At 34.6% G+C, this 22,695-nt stretch overlaps 3 protein-coding genes across 6 annotated transcripts; 2 read left to right on the forward strand and 1 right to left on the reverse strand.

Moving 5' to 3' along the window:
• Positions 1 to 1,972: 1,972 nt before the first annotated feature.
• LOC147947604 (uncharacterized) lies at positions 1,973 to 3,876 on the forward strand. Its single transcript, XM_087507359.1, has 5 exons — positions 1,973 to 2,096; positions 2,292 to 2,621; positions 2,868 to 3,006; positions 3,102 to 3,299; positions 3,417 to 3,876. Exons 1-5 carry the CDS (start codon positions 1,973 to 1,975, stop codon positions 3,874 to 3,876), a joined length of 1,251 nt encoding a protein of 416 aa, XP_087363485.1.
• Positions 3,877 to 6,827: 2,951 nt separating this feature from the next.
• Positions 6,828 to 8,449, forward strand: LOC104777572 (jacalin-related lectin 39-like). 3 transcript variants are annotated; one of them, XM_010501845.3, is made up of 3 exons: positions 6,828 to 7,084; positions 7,566 to 7,824; positions 7,939 to 8,449. In XM_010501845.3, the coding sequence occupies exons 2-3, from the start codon at positions 7,576 to 7,578 to the stop codon at positions 8,218 to 8,220; spliced, it is 531 nt and encodes a 176-aa protein (XP_010500147.1). In that variant the 5' UTR covers positions 6,828 to 7,084; positions 7,566 to 7,575; the 3' UTR covers positions 8,221 to 8,449. The 3 variants fall into 3 exon arrangements, with proteins under 3 accessions (XP_010500147.1, XP_010500148.1, XP_087362815.1); XM_010501846.3 differs by having other exon boundaries at positions 6,880 to 7,084; positions 7,566 to 7,812; XM_087506689.1 differs by lacking the exon at positions 6,828 to 7,084 and adding an exon at positions 7,226 to 7,365.
• Positions 8,450 to 19,879: 11,430 nt separating this feature from the next.
• Positions 19,880 to 22,695, reverse strand: LOC104777573 (uncharacterized). 2 transcript variants are annotated; one of them, XR_015594373.1, is made up of 10 exons: positions 22,341 to 22,609; positions 22,019 to 22,215; positions 21,818 to 21,926; positions 21,411 to 21,735; positions 21,166 to 21,231; positions 20,965 to 21,032; positions 20,761 to 20,876; positions 20,557 to 20,663; positions 20,310 to 20,455; positions 19,880 to 20,219 (listed from the first exon to the last, which is right to left on the reverse strand). XR_015594373.1 is itself a non-coding variant. In XM_010501847.3 (10 exons), the coding sequence occupies exons 1-10, from the start codon at positions 22,425 to 22,427 to the stop codon at positions 19,975 to 19,977; spliced, it is 1,470 nt and encodes a 489-aa protein (XP_010500149.2). In that variant the 5' UTR covers positions 22,428 to 22,695; the 3' UTR covers positions 19,880 to 19,974. The 2 variants fall into 2 exon arrangements, 1 of the variants encoding a protein (XP_010500149.2); XM_010501847.3 differs by having other exon boundaries at positions 21,166 to 21,235; positions 22,341 to 22,695.

Raw genomic sequence — 22,695 nt, forward strand, 5'->3', positions numbered from 1 at the left:
GATAAGTACTCCGAGGCCAATAACATTAAAGACAGACATTAAGTTTGCTCCGGAGATTGTCCACGTACGTCGTTAGCACATAACACCACCCAACCTTTCCTTTTTCTTGCTTCTGTAATTTATTTAGATGTTCACTCACATCCAATCTAAAGCAAACTTTTATTTTGTTTACAAAAAAAATTTGTGTCTCAGATCAGATATCCATTAATCATAGTCTCTGCAGTTTGTGATTAAATTTGTTTTGAGGTGGTTTATTAGTTTATTTTTGCAGTTCAACAAATTTTAAAAACATTGTAAATGTTTTTAAAATACAATTTCCAATGAAATTATAAAACTAAAGTCTTTTATTTTCCAAAAGAATTATAGTTTTCTGTTTGGGTCAGTACCCCCCCCCCCCCCCCCCTCTAGGGAGGATATTTCTTACTGTTCTTTTATTGTGTTTCGAATATCGATCCCAATCATCGGTAAAAATGTTTTTAGTAAACGGAAATCAAAATCTAAAAACGTCAGAAATCTATTGATTAGACTTCATCGATGTATGTTTGAAAACTTAATTTGATCCCCAAATTTAGATTAAATTTGATTGTAAATTTTTTCCCAGTTAGTTGTCAATCCTATTGATGATGTAATGGACGAAAATTACTGTTATAAGGTGGAAATAGATGTTCACTAATACAGAGAAACCATATTCGATTGTTAAAGTATATAAATAAATATTAAACTATTAAGTTAAGAAAATTAACTATTTATTTAAGAAAATAAAGTGGGCACGTGCCACATCTAAGGTCAACGTGCATCCGCCCGTACACCTAATGTTAAGTTGTTAACAACTATCTTGCATCAATGAGCGTCAAAAAAGTTTAAGCATATTTTTTTTAACTTTTAAAAAAATTATGTGTTAATTAACTGGCGAGAGAAAACGTGTGTGTTGATCTCACAAATACATATACTTATTAATAAAGTTAAATCTATATAAGGAAAACATTTTAGCAAGTTGCATATAAGTATTTAATCCTATAAATGAAAATGGCCTCATTGGTATAAAATAAATATTTTGACAAGATTTGGGCTGTATTCTCTGGATCCTTAATATATTTAATCTTTAAAGAAAAAAAAATATTTTTTGACAAGAAAAAAAAAAACAAACGAGTCAAGACAAAATTAAAACGAATGACAACGGAGTCTATTCGTTGTACGCTAATCGTGTGGTGGTAGACTGGTAGTTGTATCATGTATGGAACATACGTGGATATACGAAACAAATAGTGAGTTGTTTTTCCCATTTCACTCACTTTCTTGCATCATCCTGACAAACCACTTCCTATAAATAGAAAGAAACTAAACTAAGAATTCGGAGATCTGATAGAGAACAAAACGTTGACTTCTCCCTCAAAACGTTGATTTCTCTCTCAAAACGCGATCCGTTTGATTCTCCTTTTACCTTCGCCGATCTCGGCATCGGTCCCCGTCCTTCATGGGCAAACCAAAACCAAAGAAAAAACCCCTCGCGGTTTCCCCACTAGAACCGCATCTTCTGATCCAATAAATCTCAGAACCCCTCTATCTGAATCCTCTGAATCAGTTGGGAAAAGTTCTATCTTTTCTCTCCCAATTAACTTGCCTGCATCTCCCAAGGTGCCAGCCAAGAGTATAATCTCAGATTCCGATGATGTTGCCCAGACCAAGTTGCCCGCAGCAGACTCGGAAATCCCTAGATCTAAAAACCCTATTCTCGCAGCTACCTCTGTTCCGGCCGATATACCTGAGATGAATACAATTGAGGCCTCCACGTCAATTCAAAACCTAGTGAAAGGCTCGGATAAGGCTCCCCTGCAAGGCGATGACCATTCCTGGAAAAATCTAGTCAAAAGCACCTCGATTCATCTAGGAAAAAAAAGGTACCCCCTTTGTCTTAGACTCTGGTGAGAGATGTGTAACTATTCCAAATTCTGTCATCGAGAAGAACAAGAAAATGTGGGACAGCTTTATCCTAGGGCAATTCTACGATGAACCCCCTCCCCGTGGTGCTGTTCACGCCATTGTTAATGGTATTTGGAGCAGGCAGCATCGAGATATATCAGTTTTGAAGTTGGAAGGTAAATCTTTCCTATTCAAGGTCCCCTGCCCAAACACTCACAGAAGAATTCTCAGTCAGTGTCTCTGGCAAGTTGATGGCCAAACAATGTTTGTGGCAAAATGGTCTCCTAACGTCACTCCTAAAAAACCAGAGTTGTCCTAGGTTCTTGTCTGGCTTGACTTTCATTGAGTTCCTTTGGAATTCTTCAACACAGAGGGGCTTGAACACATAGCGGGACTGGTGGGTCATCCAGTCTGCTTGCACCCACATACGGAAAAACTCCTCAACCTCGAAGTGGCAAAGGTGTATACAGTGATTGATCCTCGCAAACCTCTTCCAGAAGCTGTCAATGCGAGATTTGAATCTGGTCAGATAAAGAGAATCAGGGTATCGAGTCCTTGGTTACCTTCTCTCTGCACCCACTGCAAAAAGATCGGACATACTATCTCTCGGTGTTCATCAGCCCCATCCACTTGTTTAGGATGTGGCTCAGTCAAACATTCCACGGAGGAATTTCCTCGCTCAAAAAAGGATAAGTTGCGAGGTAAGGCTCCTATCCAAAACCAGCTTCCAGTGGTGGAAACTTCTACGCCTGCCATCATGTCAAATAAAGTTTCTTGGCAACCAGTCAGGTCAACCAAACAAAGTGTCTAACCTGCAATAGCAACTGGAGAATCCAGCAAGTCCTTCACAAAGGTCCCATCCCTGAACAAAAAGAGTGTAAGCAAAGCCTGGCCACCGTCGCAAGGTTTGAATTTAGAGGAGGGTAAGCTTTGTGTTGATTTAACAGCAAACCTCTTCTCCCACCTTCCCTATCAAGAGGATAAAGGAGCAATAGATGAGGACGTCTCTGAACCGGACAGTATATCAGGCGATGAAGACAATCTTGACACTGACTCCGATAGGTTCCTCAAGGTCATATCCAAGAGGTTACTAAAGAAGAAGGATACCAGAGCAAGGGCTGGAGGCCCTAAAATCCTCTAAACCATATCCTTTTTATGGATATTTTTTGTCGTAATGTAAGAGGGTTTAATGACCCATTAAAGCATAGGAGCTTTCGGAAATGGCTAAAGGTGCATAAACCTGTTTTTGGAGGGCTTATAGAAACCCACGTTAATCCTGCTAAGGCTCACAATTTTGTCTCTCGAGTGGCCCCAAGATGGAGTTATACGGAAAACTACGAATTCTCAGATTTAGGAAAAATTTGGGTCCTGTGGCACCTGTCAGTATCTGTTACCATTTTGTCAAAGTCACTTTAGATGGTATCCTGCCTGGTCAAGCTCCACTTTGTCACTGTGGAGATTGTGATCTCTATTGTCTATGCCTCCTCAACCTGCAGTGATGCAAGAAAGGAATTATGGACAAAACTTCAATATTTTGCGGCTTCGCCTCACTGTGACAACAAACCTTGGTTGGTCGCTGGTGATTTCAATCAAATAGTGTATCCTCATGAGCACTCCAATCCAAATGCGGTTACATCAACTCGTGGTATGCGTGAACTGAGTCAATGCTTACTGAACTCTGGTCTCTCAGATCTCCCATACCATGGCAACACCCTAACATGGTCTAATAAGCATGATGTGGATCCGATAGCAAAGAAGCTGGATAGAATACTGATAAATGATATATGGTTCCAAGAGTTCCCTCAATCTTTGGGTGTCTTCAGTGAACCAGATTTCTCGGATCATAGTCCGTGTTGCGTCTTCTTGGATACCCTGAAACCCATGATATGTAAGCCTTTCAAGTTTTTGTCCCTTCTGAACACCAACCCGGAGTTTGTTTCTCTGTTAGATTCATGATGGAATGCTATCACCTTTGACTGTTCCAAAATGCTAAATGTTTCTAAGAAGCTTAAGGAGCTCAAGAGTATCATCAAGGAGTTTAGCAAGCAAAACTATTCAAACCTCGAAAAAAGGACTGCAGAGGCTTATGAGGAACTTCTTTCGAGCCAACAAATACTCCTAAACTCAAACTCCTCACAAGCGGTTAAGCTAGAGAAGGAAGCTCATAGGAAATGGTCTATCCTGGCACTAGCAGAGGAGTCCTTCTTGAGGCAGAAATCCAGAATCTGCTGGTTGGAGGATGGGGACAAAAACTCGAAATTCTTTCACCGAGTAGTGGCCTCCCGCTTGGCACAAAATCAGATTCTCTTCTTACTGGATGAGCATGATCAGATTGTTGACTCTAAGCAGGGGGTCCAAAATCTTGCAGTGGAATTCTTTCAAAATCTTTTGGGATCTAAAGGCACTTCGAGGCCTATGTCGGTGGAAGAGCTTCAACGAATAGTCCCACAATGGTGTTCCGAGGCAGCTATTCAGTTATTGGACAGTCGTGTCACTCCTGAGGAGATCAAAAACGCTCTATTCTCCTTGCCAAGTAACAAGGCACCAGGCCCTGATGGCTACTGTGCAGAATTTTTCACAGCAAACTGGTCAACAGTGGGTAAGGACATTGTGGATGCAGTTTATGAATTCTTCATGTCGGGTCAGCTTTTAAAACAGTGGAACTCGACCTTACTGACCCTTATACCGAAAAAGCCGAATGCTACAAGGATGACAGAGTTTAGTCTTATAGCTTGCTGTAACACCATTTATAAGATTGTCTCAAAGCTCCTAGCGAACAGGCTCAAATCAGTTCTCCCGGAACTTATTTCCAACACCCAATCCGCGTTCATTCTGGGTCGACTATTAGTGGAGAATGTTTTAATGGCAACAGAACTGGTTCAAGGTTACAACCAAGCGAACATCTCTGAGCGAGGTATGTTAAAGGTTGATCTCAGAAAAGCTTTTGACTCTGTACAGTGGGGCTTCATGTTGAATGTGCTTGAGGCTATTAGCTTTCCTACTCATTTTGTGAAGTTGATCAGTGAATGCATCACCACAACTAGATTCTCAGTTTTGGTAAATGGTGAATCGTGTGGTTACTTTCCCGGAGCCAAAGGATTACGACAAGGTACTCAGTGTCTCCATATCTATTCACGTTGGCAATGGAGGTCTTCACAAACATGCTTAACCACTCCTTCAACAACAACCTCATAGGCCACCACCCCTCGGCTACGAATCCTCAGGTTACTCATTTGGCTTTTGCAGATGACATAATGGTTTTCTTCAACGGTATAGGGGAGTCTCTCGAAGCTATAAACTCTGTCATGCAGGACATCTCACAAATCTCTGGTCTGGAAATGAATAGAGCCAAGACGGACTTATTTCTAGCTAGGGTGAACCAATTTGAAACCAATCGGATTTCATCTCTTTGTTTTAATCTTGGTTCACTTCCCATCCGCTATTTGGGGTTGCCTTTAATGCACAGGAAGCTACGCAGTGCCGATTATAGACCGTTGATTGACAATGTAACTGCAAAGTTTACATCTTGGTCAGCTCGTGCTCTGTCATACGCTGGAAGGAAGGAGCTGATCTCCATAGTGATCTTTGGCACAATCACTTTCTGGGCTTCTGCCTTCATATTACCAAAGGGTTGTTTAAAAACCATTGAGAGTCTTTGCTCAAGATATTTGTGGAATGGTGACATAACAAAGAAGGCAAATGCAAAAGTCTCTTGGAAAACCTTGTGTTTGCCTAAAGAAGAAGGAGGATTAGGCTTTCGAAAATTTCTCAATGGAATAGAACACTATTACTAAAGCTAATCTGGAGATTATTCTCGGCAAGAGATTCACTTTGGGCAGATTGGATAAGAAACAATAAGATCAAAGATGAGGTCTTTTGGTCAATTGATGAAAGGAAGCACAATTCTTGGACTTGGAAATCTCTCCTCCACCTTCGCCCATTAGCAATCCGCTTTATCCATTGCAAACTTGGAACAGGTTTGAAGGCTAGCTTTTGGTACGACTGGTGGACCCCCTTAGGAACGCTGATACATCTTTTTGGCCAGTTAGGCCCAACTCAAACCGGTATCCCTCTCAATGGTTCTGTAGCTTGTGCTTTCTCATCAACAGGTTGGAGTTTATGTCCTGCGAGATCCCCACAAACGGAACTCCTCCACATCCACCTGACGTCAATCCCACCTCCTACATCAACCACCGAGGTCGACGCATTTGTATGGAACATAGAGGATACATACCAGGCTATATTCAATACCAAGAAGTCTTGGGAAGCAATCAGGCAAAGGCAACAGCCTCTCACGTGGACTGCACATGTATAGTACAAAGGAGCGATTCCGAGACACGCCTTCATGATGTGGCTCACCCATCTTAATAGGTTACCAACTAGAAGCAGGCTAGCAAACTGGGGTATGCAAAGTTGATTCTACATCTTGCTGCATTTGTGGTATCCACCCTAAAATGAGAGACCACCTTTTCTTTCGATGCGATTTCAGTGAAGATATTTGGTTAGAAGCAACTCGGAGGTTGGGCTACAGACCGTTTGTGTTTCACACTTGGGATGCTTTTTCAACTTGGCAAGACATCAAAGACTCTACCTCAATTCTAACGTTGCGGAGATTAGTTTCTCAGGCTGTCATATACACGATCTGGCTTGAGAGAAATAACAGGTATCATTACGGAATCGCCACACCAGCCCACGTTTTATTCAAGAAGTTGGACAGACAGGTTCGGGACGCCATTCTGGCAAAGAACCATAGGAGGAAGTTTAAGAAACTAATGCAAAATTAGTTAACTTATATCTAGATTCCTGGAGAATATCAGATCCTTCCTTGTTTTTATTTTTTTTGTGCAAGAAGTATCTTCTGTATCTAGCTATTGTATATGTACAATTATTTTCATTAATGAAAATTCACATATTTACAAAAAAAAATAGAAAGAAACTACGAACTTTTTCCTTTCTGTAGGAAGAGACTATCCGTACTTATTAAGAAATATTGAAATAGAAAATTACATGTAAATTAGTTTAGAAAAAGAAAAGAAAAACTCAAGAGACGAGAAAGAACTATATATACCCCCCGCTTGCTCTCCCTCATGAAGTAAATCATCGCTCTCAAGTATCATCAGATTTATATTATATACAGCTTGAATTAGAGCTAAGAAACTCAAAGGTCAAGAATCATCTTTTTCTCTACTTTTAGTTTCGCTCTTCATAATTCTAATATTCTTACCTACTACCTAGTCTCTATTTATTAAGATCTATATTACTGTAGATATATATATATATATATAGTTGTAGTATAGCTCTACATATAACATATATTTTTTTTTTGGTAGGCAGCTCTACATATAACATATAGTTCCCTCTCCAATTCATCATATTCTCAACACATAGATAGATACCTTGAAGGCTTGAATCAGATCTAAGAAAACTCAAAATTCACAAAATACAGTTTTGATCTCTTCTTTTACTTTTGACCATCATTTTTAAAAAAATTGCGTATTAAGTCTCTAATCTTGTATATATCTATATTTTAATTGGTTATATATCTTTTAAAGTAAATAAAAGACAGTACGTAGTTGATCACCAGTACCAGTGACCATTACTATGGTTGCGCCGTACGTAACTGTGTTCGTATTTGAATCTTTCAGGAAGAAAACAATGGCATATCGTCATGAACGATATAGTTCGAGCTTTGTTGCTCAGAATGGAACCGAGTGGGACGATGGGGCCTACGTAAAGGTTACGAAGATAAAAGCAAGTCACGATGGCTGTGGTATCACCTTGGTTCAGTTTCACTATCTCGACGGCACGGGGACTCTTGTAGAAGGTCCTGTTCACGGGACGGAGCCTTTTCAATTTGATGGAGATTACGGGAGGGTTCCACAACCGGATCCCGTAAGCGATGAGGTTCTTAATTGGTTTTGCAGATTAATCTTTTTTCTTGATCATTTTTTTTTTGGTATTCCAAATATTCATGATTTTATTGTTTTTCCCGTTTAAATATATTTTTTTTTTTGGTAGTTTTTGCTGGCTGAAGAGGAATACATCCACACCGTGGTAGCATATAGCCAATATTGTGTGAGGAAGATTGAGTTTGAGACGAACAAGCGAATCATTGCGTTCGGAGTCGAACCATACGACCCAGAATACCTTAACCGAATCGAGGCACGCGACATAGAAATATACGAACTACAGGCCACATATGGCGATATAGACAAACGCCCGATCGTCGGCTTCCATGGCAAATCTGGGATTCATTACCTTCATGAACTCGGTGTCTACCTTCGTCCTCATCAATATTAAAATAAAAATCTAAAAAATAAAAATAAAAAGATATAAATAAAACAGCTCTCAAGCTACTTTCTACTTTACTTTTATGTTTTTACTTACGTTGTCGTCCTACTTCTTTTGTGCTTTATATGGCTTTTGTGCTTTATATGGTTCACCTACAGACGTGTGTCTTACGTTGTTATATAGAATCGTTGTTTCGTTTGGAATAAATTAAAGTAATATGGTTTTACATCTAATAAAATATGTTGGAGCTACAAGCATAGTTCTTTTGTCTTTGCACACATGCATGTTTGTAGCTATAATCTAGTGGAAGATCAAAAGAACAACAATTTAAGAGCGTGTATTATGAGCCAGCGGCTCATATGTGTAATTACCATATAAATGTTGTATATTTGGGTTATTTCCATACTTTGGGTTTAGGTTAAATATTGTAATCGTATATAAGGCATTACCTACACAATTTGATAAAATAAGAAAACCTTTTATACCGAATAAGGTTTTTGACATGGTATCAGAGCAAAACCTAAAATTTTAGGTCCTTCGATCCTCTATGCCCATATTTGTTAAAGCTGAATCTTCGTTTATTTTTTCTCTTTTCCTTGACCTTGGTATACTCGATCATTCTGTCGGTATACATATCTTTGAATCATGTAAGAGGAAGAATCTGTTTCTAAGATGAGTTCTTCTCTGTCTTCTAGATCTAAGGCACAAGTCGAGTCGGCACGGCGTCAGATCGATCCATATGATCTCTCTGCTGGAGATAATCCCGGGTCAGGGTATTTTACTCCAATCTGGTACTGATCTTCGTCTCCCGGCTTGGTGTGATGCCGATTATAACAGTTGTCCGTTGCAACGACGTTCCCTAACTGCATGGTTTATCCAATTGGGAGGATCTCCGATTTTTTGGAAGACACAGAAATAGGACGTGGTCTCTCGCTCTTCGGCTGAAGCAGAGTACTGTGCCATGTCGGTGACTGTGTGTGAGATTTTGTGGTTGCGGGAGGTTCTTTTCTCCATGGGTGTTGATTGTTCTGCTCCGGTGCTACTTCATTGCGATAATGAGGCTGCTATTCACCTGAGTAAGAATCCTGTTTTTCATGAACGGACAAAACATATTGAGTCAGACTGTCATTTTATTCGGGATGAGATTGTTAAAGGTATTATTGCTCCTCAACATATTTCGACTAAGGTTCAGTTAGCTGACATTCTTACGAAGGCTCTTGGTCGCAAGGAGTTCGATGAGTTTTTTCTCAAGCTGGGTATTCGTGATCTTCATACTCCAGCTTGGAGGGGGGGGTATTATGAGCCAGGGCTCATATGTGTAATTACCATATAAATGTTGTATATTTGGGTTATTTCCATACTTTGGGTTTAGGTTAAATATTGTAATCGTATATAAGGCATTTCCTACACAATTTGATAAAATAAGAAAACCTTTTATACCGAATAAGGTTTTTGACAGCGTGTAAAAACCCAGAGGAAATCATAAGGGATCAGAGATCATAGAAGATTCAAATCCTACAACTGCAATTGAACAATGATGGTTCCACGAAACTTAAAAAAGGGTAAAAGCTTCAACCTTTTCGTTTACCGATTGAATTGAAAGTTTTGGCTTTCTCGCAAGATTGATATATATTGATACAGTATACTGAAATCGGCGCTAGGGATGCCAAACGGCACTATGGGCTAGACCAGTCCAAATTATAATGGTCTGGTTATGGTTAGTGGTTACACTCAAAATTGAATTGAAGCGGACACAATATATGGGGTTCAAAAACCAATTTTTTCAAGGTCAATCTGAAAGTGGCAGAACTACGAGAACCAGGAAGAGCTAATTGGGAGATTGCAAAGGTTCAGCCACTATTTTGAGCTAAAGTGTATCTTATCGATGAGATTAAAGAATGGACATAGGGATCACTACATTTGGCCATATACTAAGTCTAGTTCGTATTCTGTTAAGAGTGGATACTGGATGGTGCAGACGCTATCCGCTCTCTCTGAACCACGTAATGACAACATGATCAAACAGAATGAGTTGAAGGCAAAGGTGTGGCAAGTGAAAACTGTTCCCAAGATAAAAAAAACTTTCCTTTCGCGTATGTTATCTGGAGCTTTAGCGGTCTCTGAGCGTTTGGCATCACGAGGTTGTGGTGGGGATGTATCATGTCTAAGATGTGGATCCAATGCCAAAACTATCTGTCATATGCTGTTTGTATGCCCTGTGGCGCGACAGGATTTTGCCTTAGCTAACATCCCTAGTCCAATTGGAGGATTCTCTGACACTGAGGTGGATAAGAAATGGAAACACCTGTTAACGGTAATGCAAGATGATGAGATACCCAATATGGTAAGATCTTCTATTTCGTGGGTGTTATGGGGAATTTGGAAGCACCAAAATTCTGTTGTTTTTGAGGGAAAGAATGGAGATATCCGAGATTTAGTTTCCAAAGCATTCGAGGACTGGAACCAATGGCAGGCAGTCCAATCTATGACTACAGAGGCTAGAATACACTGCCCCGCCAAACAAGGATCCTTGGAGAGGAAATGGTGCAACCCTTCAGCAGGTTTTGTTAAATGCAATATCGGATCTTCGTGGTACAACAAGTCTAGGCTGTCGGGTGGCGCGTGGATTGTACGGGACAAATCTGGTCAGGTTCTTTATCATGCGAGAAATGCTTTACCGGCCTCCGAATCACAATTTTTAGCTGCTCTACATTGTGTCTCATGGTCGATTGAAGCTTTAAGTATACTTCGGGTTACTAGAGTGGAATTTGCTTTTGATAATGCTATGGTCATTGAGGCGATCACCAATCCTACAGTGTGGCCACGTTTCAGTCTCCTTTTGAGCAACATACACGAGAACTTGTATAAGTTCGTATCATGGAGAGCTACAACAGTCGCAATTTCTGCAAACACAGTTACACTGGCAATTGCAAAGAGTGTCACAAGAGATGGCAGATTACAGTCCTATTTATCACTTGGAGGGCTTTCTTGGCTTCATCAACAAGTGTGAAATGAGGCGTCTAATCGCTTTGGTTCTTTTAATTTTACATTTTGTTTATGTACACTCTTAAACTTTATTTTGGTTTTCTATCAGACGACAAAAAAAAAAATCAATTTTTTTTTCTTTTTTTTTTATTTCCTTTTCCTCAAAAATGAATTTTTTTCTTATTTTCTTTTATTTTCTTTTTCTCTTTTATTTTCTTTTTCTATAAAACAAAATAGTGGAATAAAAATTTATGGAATTATTTACCTTCGGAAAATAATACTTTCAACGTGTAGATAATTAAAAATGTCAAATGGTAAAAAATATGCAAAAGATGTATCATTCTCCGTTAATCATCATATATTGAATGTAAAAGAGTACAAATTAGATGTGAATCATGAAACACTGAAAAATCAGTTTTACAAAATTGCAAAAATTCTCATTTTCTTATTAAAAACTCCATTAAAAACACAAACTATTGTGTGTGTTTCCGGCTAACAACAACCTAACCCAAATAAAAATAGGATAGGCCGTTTATGTTGTGGGATAAAATAAAAAACATTTAACTCTTTAGCAGTGCCTCCCCAAGAAAACTCTTCAAGTGCTCCAAGTCTTTAGCAGTGTGCCTCGCTAACCACACTTTCACTTGGGATGGACGCATAGTCACATCAGATATATGACCATCTAGACCCTGGATAGATGCATGTAAATGATCAATAACTATGTTTGTGTCCCTCTATCTATAGATCTGCAGGTTAGGGAAACCATCAAGAACATATTGATGAAGTCAATATTCTCCTGCAATAACTCTACACCATTGTTAAGGAAACAAGAATACTACTTTTCAATTCTCACAACTTTTATAACATATCAGACGACAACAGTTGTCAAAGATTTTTGTAAGTATACTATTGTTTAATCTCTAATAATGAGATTTAAAATATCTTACAAAATCATTAAGACTTGACACTCACATCATCAACAAAAAACAATTCTTGAAGTGTCTATTTTCTCTTCTCTTCATTGTTCCCCTCTGCCATAAACAAAACAAATATATATCAGTAATAATTAATAAATGTTTTAAAATTAAATACAACTAGATTCGGACCCGCACATACATGCGAGGTTGATTTCAAAAACTAAGATTGCTTTATAATATATTACGTATATATAAAGTTATGTTTGTAAATGTATATTTTTTATAGAAATTTTATCAACATTCAATATCCATATTCTACCAATTTTGTATTTGATTTGTTTTTAATTCGGCTTAGACAAAAGAATGATCGGATTTGTTTCTGTTGTCAACAAAGATAATCATATTAAAAAAAATAGTAAGAGAAACGTGGTATGTTATTTTGAGACAGTAAATATGTCACGTCCCTTATATGTTAAGTTTTTATATGTAAGAGATTCAAACATGCATGTATGTACCAAGTTTTATTAGTAGATATATTTATTTGATATAGAATTTATGATGAAGGAGCATAATCGTTAGGATTTTAATTAATTTAGCTTTTCTTTATTAATTCTTAATTATGTTAATTTCTATTGGTTTTCCTTTCTAGATTAGGGTTTAGCTAGTTTTGTTTTACTATATAAACAGCTTTAGTTTTAACCTAAGGGGAATCATATTATTCTTGTCAATAAAGTTTTAGAGTTTATCTCTTTTATCTTTTCTGGTGGATTCCAGAACCTCTTTCTGGTGGATTCCAGAGTTTTATCCTTCGAGTTTGTCGCTTGCAAACTCATTTTTGAACTAGGTTTAGCGCTTACTTTACCTAGGATTTTCCGCTGCATTATTTGGTATCAGAGCAGGCTTTCTCCTGTCTCTTTTCCAAAGCTTGATCAGCTATGGAAGATCAATATGTGACCAAAGCAGACTTTCAGAGTTTTACCGAGGCTCTTACCACGGCTCTAACTGCTTTGACCGACCAGATGAAGAATTTGACAACTGAGGTCAGAAACGGCTTCAACAACGCAAATCAACGAAGAGGTAGAGGAGAAGAACCAGTTAAGGTTAGAAAAAGTGAAGATGTCATTGGAAATCAATTGAGATTGTTAATCAACAAGATTAGTTTTCCACAAAGAGAATACAATTGTGTGATTGTTGAGAATTCGATTTCTAATGAAGAAGAATCTATAGAGAAAGAGATAGTTGATCACCAGAGCATAATTGTTGGTGAAGAACTCATGCATGATGAGATCTATGTAGAATTCGCAAAATAATTCTATGTATAAAATCCATGCAGAATTTGGGCTAGATGAAATCCGTGCAAACTCTATGGTCAGCTGGACAATCCTACAGAATGGGAGTGGTGCAAATTTTTGGGTTTGATTCATTATGTGGAGATTTTTGGCATAATTCCTTTTGTGAAAAGTTAAGGCAAGATATGCATGGTTACGTAAGTAAAGTTTCTAAAAAGTCAAGCAATGCATGTGAGGTGAAGCTATATGAGTTTTCCATAAAAACTAATGGGCTAATTCGTGTTGCAAAAGAGAAAATACCATCGATAGAGGAAGCGCCAGAGATTTTAACTAGTTTTAAGGAGTTGAGTTCAGATGGATATCTACATGACTTCCCTCCTATGCGGGATAAGGAGATGAACTTTTTCATCAAGAAGACAATTCGAGGACGAGTTTTCTTGGAAGTGGAAGAGTCTAATGCAGGAGCATAATCATTAGGATTTTAATTAATTTAACTTTTCTTTATTAATTCTTAATTATGTTAATTTCTATTGGTTTTCCTTTCTAGATTAGAGTTTAGCTAGTTTTGTTTTACTATATAAATAGCTTTAGTTTTAACCTAAGGGGAATCATATTATTCTTGTCAATAAAGTTTTAGAGTTTATCTCTTTTATCTTTTCTGGTGGATTCCAGAACCTCTTTCTGGTGAATTCCAGAGTTTTATCTTTCGAGTTTGTCGCTTGCAAACTCGTTTTTGAACTAGGTTTAGCGCTTGCTTTACCTTTGATTTTCCGCTGCATTAATTTATAACATAAACTTATATTGGTTTGCTTTCATCAAGTTGTTATCATTTAAATCGACATGATAGCTAACCTGGATCAAATGTGATCAGAGTTAGTGATCAGCAAGTATTATATTAAACTTGATAGTCACAAAAACATATGCATAGTATTTACATATAACAAATATACCGTGAGAAGTGTTTTAGCCTAGTGGTTACAACACCATCTCTGCGACTGATCTCACCGAAGTTCGACTTCGATAAGTCAAGTTACCCCCGCGTAGTAGGGATTAACTATAAATCGGACCTGTGTCAATGACAAATATATATATATATTGTATATGAAATTAGGTTTATGTTGATTCAATTTTAACCAAAAACTGTAAATTTTACTTGCACATTTGAAATTTATGAGCATTAATTAATAACAATATAAAAAATTATTAGAATCTTAATAGTGTAGTTACTATTTATCCATTAAAACTATCCTTAACCATAAAAATTTGAATTTTTAACTTATGAAACGAAGATCCCTAAAAATTTCAATTAGTATATATTATGAATTAATAATTTTGGAAATTTATGATATTCGAATTTTTGAGATACTAATGAATCTAAACCCCAAATTTATAGGAGGAATATGCTACTTTTAAATATATTAAATTATGGTTATATTATATATGACAATTATAACAAATGTTTTTATAATTGAAAAATTAGTTTTTTTCCATTTGTTTTAGTATGAATTAATTTGTATAGCTTGGTTTATTTAAAAAAAAAAAAAAAAAAAATCTAGTATATTAATTGACGATTTGTATTTACTGAATAATATTAAATTAGATGGTTGTGTTTACAAATATCTAATAATATACTTCTAAAATTAAATAAGTTGGAATATATACAATATCAATCTTAATAACCTCATTTGTTATGGAAACTTTAAAAATGACCAGTTATCAAGTTGTTGATTTAAATTCGATTAGTTTGTAAACAAAGATCCACTTGTTTATTAGACCAGGATCCAACGGGTCATAAGTATATTTTTTTGCATTTTTCCTTTATTCAAAAATATTCTATGCTTCCTTCGCAAAAAAAAAATATATATATTCTAAGCTTTAGTCAAATATTAAACAGAAACTGTGAATTTACAATTTCAAAACAGTTTTATAAAATATATTAATAAACAATTTATCTTTTATACCACACATATATATCTTACACTATGTGTGGATAGATGCATAAATCTACTATAAGATTCATGTTCTTTTCATCTATATAAGTCTAGAAACAGTAAAACCAATCACAAGTAAAGTAAATTCTTCACTTCAAGATTAAAGTCCCTTGATTTAGTTGATTATACTACTCCCTTTATGACCTTGCATGCTCGTCTTTCACACCTTCTATTCTGCAGTGTCAATTGTAAATCATTTTTAAAGGTCTTTCGATCATGCAAGTTCAAAAATCTGCTTAGACTACATATATATTATTTACTTGAGGGTTATGTGTCAAGAATAACATTATATTTTATTATACCATGTAATTTAGAGACTATATAATATATGAACTTGATTTATTATTGGTGTAGTGACTTACCTCTTCGATTGCTAATAATAACTTAATTGTTGCATCTTCTGCTTTCTTTTGGCTTCTAGATACTCAAGATGTCGTTGGGTTAATTTGTCTGGACGAAGATCTGAAACAAATCAATAAGCTACGTGAGAAAAACACCAGAAAAAATATTTTAATTTTTAATAGAACTACAGAAACATCAGAAGATATATTTTAATAGAACTACGTACAGTAAAACCTCTATAAATTAATAATGTCGGGACCATAAAATTTTATTAATTTATAGAGTTTAATTTATATATAAATTAATAATTATTAATTTACCGATAAATTAATATTTTATTTTTATAATTATGAAAATTTTCTATTACAAAATTAGATACTTTTGTTATCATTCAAATTAAAAAAAAAAAATTTTTATAATCTTGGCTATGGTAACAAGATAAATGTCAATTGTTTACTAGATTATCTAGTTAAAATGATAAATATTAGAAGTTTTGAAGAAATTTCTACTACTATCCTTTATGGTAATGATGAAGTCGAAGAAAATATTGTGGTACCTTTAGAACCAGTTAGTAAAGAAGAAATAATTGCATCTACGATTCTCTATAATTTTTGAATGCGATTTGAGAAGATAAAAATGAAAAAGATTAGAGATAAACTCCGACAAAAATGCAAATTCAAGAATATGCAAATTACAGAAGTCATATTTCACTAGATTTTCTTAGATAGGTAAACAACTATAATAAAGCCATATCTCTCTAAATTTTCTTAGATATATATATATATATATACATATATTAGTTTATTTGATTATTAATTTCTGATATTGATGGGACCATATTTTTATATAGAATTTCTAGAAAAATTATTATTTTATTATTTTATCGAAATGTGTCATTTTTTACACCGGCCCAACTCGAGACTGGAAGAATTTATTAATTTATAGCGAATATTAATTTAAAGAGTATTAATTTATAGAAGTTCTACTATAAAATGTTTTTTATACTTGGTAGGCTGTCAATATGAGTGTTCACATATAAAAGGAAACATATTGTTGACTTTTTGATTTTTTTATTATTTAATTGTATTAAATTAATTTGTAGTTTCCGTAATTATCTCACAGTATAAAACCAAATTAAATAAATTTACATATATATAATTTCAAATTTGAGCTTTGATAGTTATGGAAGCAACTTAAAAAAAACTTCCTAAAATATTGAGTAATTAAAATGTCGATTACCTTAATTATTCAAACTGATACGATTTCTTTATGATGCATTATTAGGAAAATTCTTATTTTGTATGGATACACGTTTATTTCGGAATTTATGGCTAACATCTGTTTGGCTCAACAATTCCTTATTAAATGATATTTGTTTGGCTTTAAGGATTATACATATTCTTATTTGTATCTATATTAATATTTTTGATGTACATTTTGTGTTATGCCCTTTTCGTTTTGCTTATTTAAAATTTTATTTACAACATTAACCCTTCAAAAGTTTCCAAAAATAACATTACTTCAGATTTTCTTTCCTAAATATTTTACATTCCATTTCAACTAAACAATTACAGCAAAATCAATATGGAAACACAAAATATGATATCTTTAACTACAACTTCTATTGTGTATTGAAAATATTTTATCTATGAATCTTTTGCAAACCAAGAAAATAATAATTTGATTCCTATTTTGTTTTCAAAAACCTGTGAATTTTGATTCTTAACGTAAGGATAACTTCGATTCACATTTATTTAAATATTACAAGTAATATATATATATATATATATATAAAAACTTAATAAAATTTTAAAATATTATGAATATGTAAAATTAAAAAAGTTCAACATACTATATAATAGATGGGTTATAAAGACGACATGTTGGAATTAATAAACTATCATTAAATTTGTGCTAACACGGGTTAAATCCTCATTTTATTATTTTTCAACAATATTAATATTAGAATATTTGACATATAAAATTAAGTTGATTTAACTAAGATTGTGTAAAATAATTGAATCATTAGGAATAATATGACTTAATCATAGCGTATAAATGACTTATTATGTATTTAAGTCCCTTATTTTTTTGTTATAAGAATTGAAAATCAAAATAAAGTCTCACACTAAACAAAACAAACTAAATATAACAAACAAATAGTCATGAAATATATTACAGGTTAAAAATGAATATAAATATTTAGCTAAACAAACGATCGAAAAATGTAGTTATTCCTCTATTTGCAAAACATCAAATATTTAACAAAAAAATACAATAAAAATATAAATAATAATAAAAATTATATGCACGCGGTGTACCGCGGGTTAAAATCTAGTTTGAGTGGTATTTCATTGTAATAATCTCTAACTATATGTCTACTTATTAAAAATGCTTCCCTTTTAATAGTATAGGTACCTAAAGTTTAAAATACTCTTACCAGCATCTTTCTCTGGCTCTGTTCATAGAGCTGATACCTCTAAAAAAGTGTATCGCTCATTTGAAGCTGTGTTTTCTGTTACAAAATCCAAAATAAAATTGACATTTAAATTACAAATAATATAAATATTATAAAAAGGTATAATTATTATAAAATTGACATTCAAAACAAAAAAAATGGTAAACCTCTTTTGTCAAGCAATCTCGTGGTTGATTTTTGCAACTTCCTTTGTTAAGAGGGAGATAGTATAATCAAACCTCGTTTGTTCTGCAGTAAAACAATTAGAAACAGTGAATAAACAAAGAAAATGATAAGATTGAAATATTTAGAAAATAAAATCAGTACTTGTTGGCTTATTAGTATAACCCCTCTGAGGTTGCGCTCGACCGATCTTAAGCATGTAGTCTTTCACATGTTCCCTTTAACTCGCCCATGCTCTCATCTACCACGGTGATGGCATCATCCACGTTCGTGTTCGTATCTCCACAAAATCATCTTCCGAACCACCAAGATATCATGTGTGAGATGACTTTTAATGGTAAGATAGATAAAAGATTTGTAAATGGATATAAATAAGTGTATTATAGTACAAAAAAAAATTATAAATAATGTACACCAAATTTTAATATATTTTGTTAAATTTAATTTTATTTACAAAACTTTAAACACGATGGTCCTTATCTAGTATATATATATATATATATATATATATATATATATATATATATATATATGTAAGATATGCTATTTTGTTTTAAAATATGATGAAATATTTAATTTTCTATCATCTAAATTGTCTTTTGTGCTTTATTTTTTTTTGGCATATTAGTATTGCATATCTATTATTCTTATATTATAAACATCATGATATATATTTTTATTTTCAGTTTTACTTGTCTTCTATAGATATGTAGCGTATTTTCTATTTGCTTTTATATTCATATTCATTTTAAAATAAATAATTGACATAAAGTTATTATTTAACTATTTTCAATTAATGTATTATTCTAATCATGTATCATTTATTACTATATAGTTAATTAACATATATTTTATATATGTTTACAGTAATTTATTAAAAACAAATTATTATGAATTGTAAATATATATTAGTTAGGTTTTGGTATCACATATATTGGTACAATTGAATCATTTCTCCATTTGATTTAAATATATGACTTCATCAATCATATTGGAAGAGCGTCTTTAGTTTTTGATTAATCATCTTTGATAATATTGATCTTCATAATTGAATCTAAATAATAGAATAGATAATATGTTAGTTTTTTGTGTTTCTTAGATAGTGAAAATACTACTGAGTAAATTAGAAAAGCTGTAAAACAATGATTGAGAGAAACATTTTAATTGTTTGTACAAGTTTTGATAAATACTTATTTGAAAGAACATTTATGCAGTATAAATCAAAGGACACACTCTCTCTCAACCAGAGTCTTTCAATGAAGAAAATAAAATAATAAACCAATCAATCTTACACATTAATAATTTTTGAAGACATTTTACATATGTATATTATAGCCATTCTAATTCTAATAACTGTATTTTAAGAACAAATCCAATTTTTTAAAAATTAATTGTCATTGACGATTTGGGTTGTTTTTATTAAAGTGATGTTTATACATCTAATAAATTAATTAAATTAACAAAAGACAGATAGTTCTGTCTAACAATATAACACGAAGCCAGTAGAACCAATTTTTTTTTAAAAGAACAAAAAAAATTCAGTTTCTGAAATAGTACACAAATCTTTCTTTTGTGAACAAGTGAACTTCTTGGAGTTACTACTCGTGCTTGTATCCTGACGCCTTCCCGCTTCTCCCGACTATGTAAGGCTCCGGCGAAGTATTATCACTATTTATCTCCAAACCGCGATAAGCACGGCTGAGGAAATACTCGGGTCCTGATTTTGCAGTGGTTTGTTTAGTGAGCAAGTTATGATCATTGCCTTTCAATTGCAATGCTTTCTCTGCAATTTGTACCAATGCCATTGTCTCTCCTGTGTCTTCTTCTCCATTCTTAGCCTGATCTGCAACAAGGAGCACAGTGTTTGTCAACCTCATGGAATGATAATTATGGCTTTTGTCGATTGGAAAACTGTATTGAGCTTCCATTGTACCGTTTGTCTTGTGATCTTCTACGTAACCACCCTGAAAGAAGGAGAACCGTGGCTCCTCTGATTCGCTATGTGCTTCTGATTCTAATTTTACAGAGTTGATCACGTCTTGGAATTGCATTAGGTATGCACCAGTCCATTCACTCCCTCTGTGGAAACAGAAACTCCAAAGACGTCAATTAAGGAACTCGTGGATCGAATACAAAAACTATAAAGATTTCTGCATGTAATAATTTCCCTATGTAAGTACCTGCTAAAAGCAAGATTGGCTTCGAACGGAGTTATGACAGGGGACATGAACTCTTTGCTATCTAAAAGAGCGGTTTGGGCACATGAGATGTAGATGAATACATCGCACTAAGAGACAAACACAGGAAAGAAAAGGCACTAACTCACTTGACATATCTCACTTTAATAATTAACAGCTAAAATGACAGGCCGTTGTTTAACTAACCTCGGGGAAGTTTGCGAGTTTGGCCGGATTAGGTCGTCCCATGGCAAGAATGTAAGATTTTTTGCCAGCTGCAGATATGAGTGCTTGCATATGGTGAATCATATGAAGGTAACCAGCTGCATCCAATGCCATGTGATATTAGACATTCAATGAACACTTATCAATCTTGACATCATTCACAAATGCATAAGAATAGGAACTTACCAACACCAAGGGTCCCTACCAAAATACCAATAATATTCGCATCCTTGGCTTTTTCCACCAAGTAATATCTGGAAAACATAACTCTCAGTGAGGACTAGAAATACAAATCCACAGAGATAATAAAGAAGAGATTATAAGAATTGACGAAATTTGATATTGTTTGTAATATATATGACGTCTGCTTGAAACAAGTGAGCATACCGACGCTGAAGTATCCTTCTTTGTTGATAAAATTCTGTCACCAAAGAATCTTCTTCAGCATCATATCTGACTAAGATTAACAAACAAACAAAACATAACCAAGAAATAAGCTATTCATGGTCTTTGTCAATCAATTAGATATTTTCTTTAAGAAAATGGGCTGTAGTAAGTAAGTTACTCAAACGTTTGACATAACCAAGAACTAGATCAAGAGATTTCCATGGATAAAGCCAGAAATTATATACCTATGTCACAACCATTGAAGGTCAGTACTACATTGGCGAAAGCTGAACTGTCAGAACCGATCCAGAAAAGTAGATAGTCCTCGATTTTGCTTCCTTCTGGCAAGTCCCAAGTTAGCCCTCCCAGACTATAGTTTCTAGATGAGGATAAGCTATCACAATATGGTCTCGGATGCTCCATGGATTCTCTAGGGTCTTTGGATGGACTAATAAATGAACACAAGACATTGGCTACAGTGAACTTCAACTGATGAGATTCAGTCTTTGATAATCCTAACTCTTCTCGGATATGCCGAATCATATGGGCGTATTCTAGTCCATAAAGAATCTGAAAACAAAGTTCAAAGATTGAGAAAACAAAACACTTTATCACTAATTCATAATAATAAAGATAAACTAGCCTCACATACCATAATAGGCTTATCGCTCTGTGACGCATAATCTATCAGATGCTTAACGCAGCTTGAGACGTTCATCGGAGCTTTCCCGAAAACGAAGAATGCTGGAAGAACCGATGTCCTGCAAAAAAAAAAATAATAAACACTCACAGTAAAGACATTGTTTCAACAAGGGAAGTCACAGCAATTTCACAACAGGGTAAATTGACTCACGGGCTTAGACATGTTTGACCGTAATGAACAACACAGTCTGCGTCAATATGCAAAGCTCCAACTTCATCAATGCAGCAACTACCGTAAGTTGTGTCCGCCATAACAAAGAACCTGACTTCTCTGTCAGTAAGCAAACGAGTTTTGCTCTTAAGAGCACTCACGACCTTAGTTGATTCCTTTAACAACTCATCCGGAAACTATCAGAAAAAAGAAAAAGTAAAAAAGTAAGCTTTTATCATCCCCAGATTCATTAAATTTAATCATTTTAGCAAAGAAACAAAAATCAAAGTTCATTCACGAACTAGACTCATTCATTAGGTACCTGTAAAGCAATTCTGGTGAAGCTTTTGCTGATAATGAACTCCACCGTACGATTAATCTCATACCTTGATTCAAACTCCAACTCCATAGGTTTAAATCCCAGGAAACTATCAAACTAAAATCGTTTGGGAATTGCGGCTGAAGAAGAAGAAAGAAGAAACAAACGAGAATGGTGGTAATCTATGAACGGCGCCGTTTCGTTTGAGTTTATTTAATTGATAGGTATATCATCCGTTTAGCTCGATTTACCAACAAATTATATCCGGGATTGCTACCCAATTAGACTCCAAAAATCATATACCAACAAATTATATCCAGGATTGCTACCCAATTAAACTCCAAAAATCATATACAGT

The sequence above is a fragment of the Camelina sativa genome, chromosome 3 (genome assembly GCF_030686135.1).
Source record: "Camelina sativa cultivar CO46 ecotype springtype chromosome 3, ASM3068613v1".
NCBI classification, from domain to species: Eukaryota; Viridiplantae; Streptophyta; class Magnoliopsida; order Brassicales; family Brassicaceae; genus Camelina; species Camelina sativa.

Coding starts and splice junctions, on each gene's coding strand:
- LOC147947604 (XM_087507359.1), top strand. CDS start 1,973: ATGTGGGACAGCTTTATCCTAGGGCAATTCTACGATGAACCCCCTCCC. Junction 2,097..2,291: donor ATCAGTTTTGAAGTTGGAAG/GTAAATCTTTCC, acceptor TCTTCAACACAG/AGGGGCTTGAACACATAGCG. Junction 3,300..3,416: donor ATTTGGGTCCTGTGGCACCT/GTCAGTATCTGT, acceptor CTCAACCTGCAG/TGATGCAAGAAAGGAATTAT.
- LOC104777572 (XM_010501845.3), top strand. CDS start 7,576: ATGGCATATCGTCATGAACGATATAGTTCGAGCTTTGTTGCTCAGAAT. Junction 7,825..7,938: donor CGGATCCCGTAAGCGATGAG/GTTCTTAATTGG, acceptor TTTTTTTGGTAG/TTTTTGCTGGCTGAAGAGGA.
- LOC104777573 (XM_010501847.3), bottom strand. CDS start 22,427: ATGGAGTTGGAGTTTGAATCAAGGTATGAGATTAATCGTACGGTGGAG. Junction 21,927..22,018: donor GGTCAAACATGTCTAAGCCC/GTGAGTCAATTT, acceptor TTTTTTTTGCAG/GACATCGGTTCTTCCAGCAT. Junction 20,877..20,964: donor GGTAGGGACCCTTGGTGTTG/GTAAGTTCCTAT, acceptor CATTGGATGCAG/CTGGTTACCTTCATATGATT.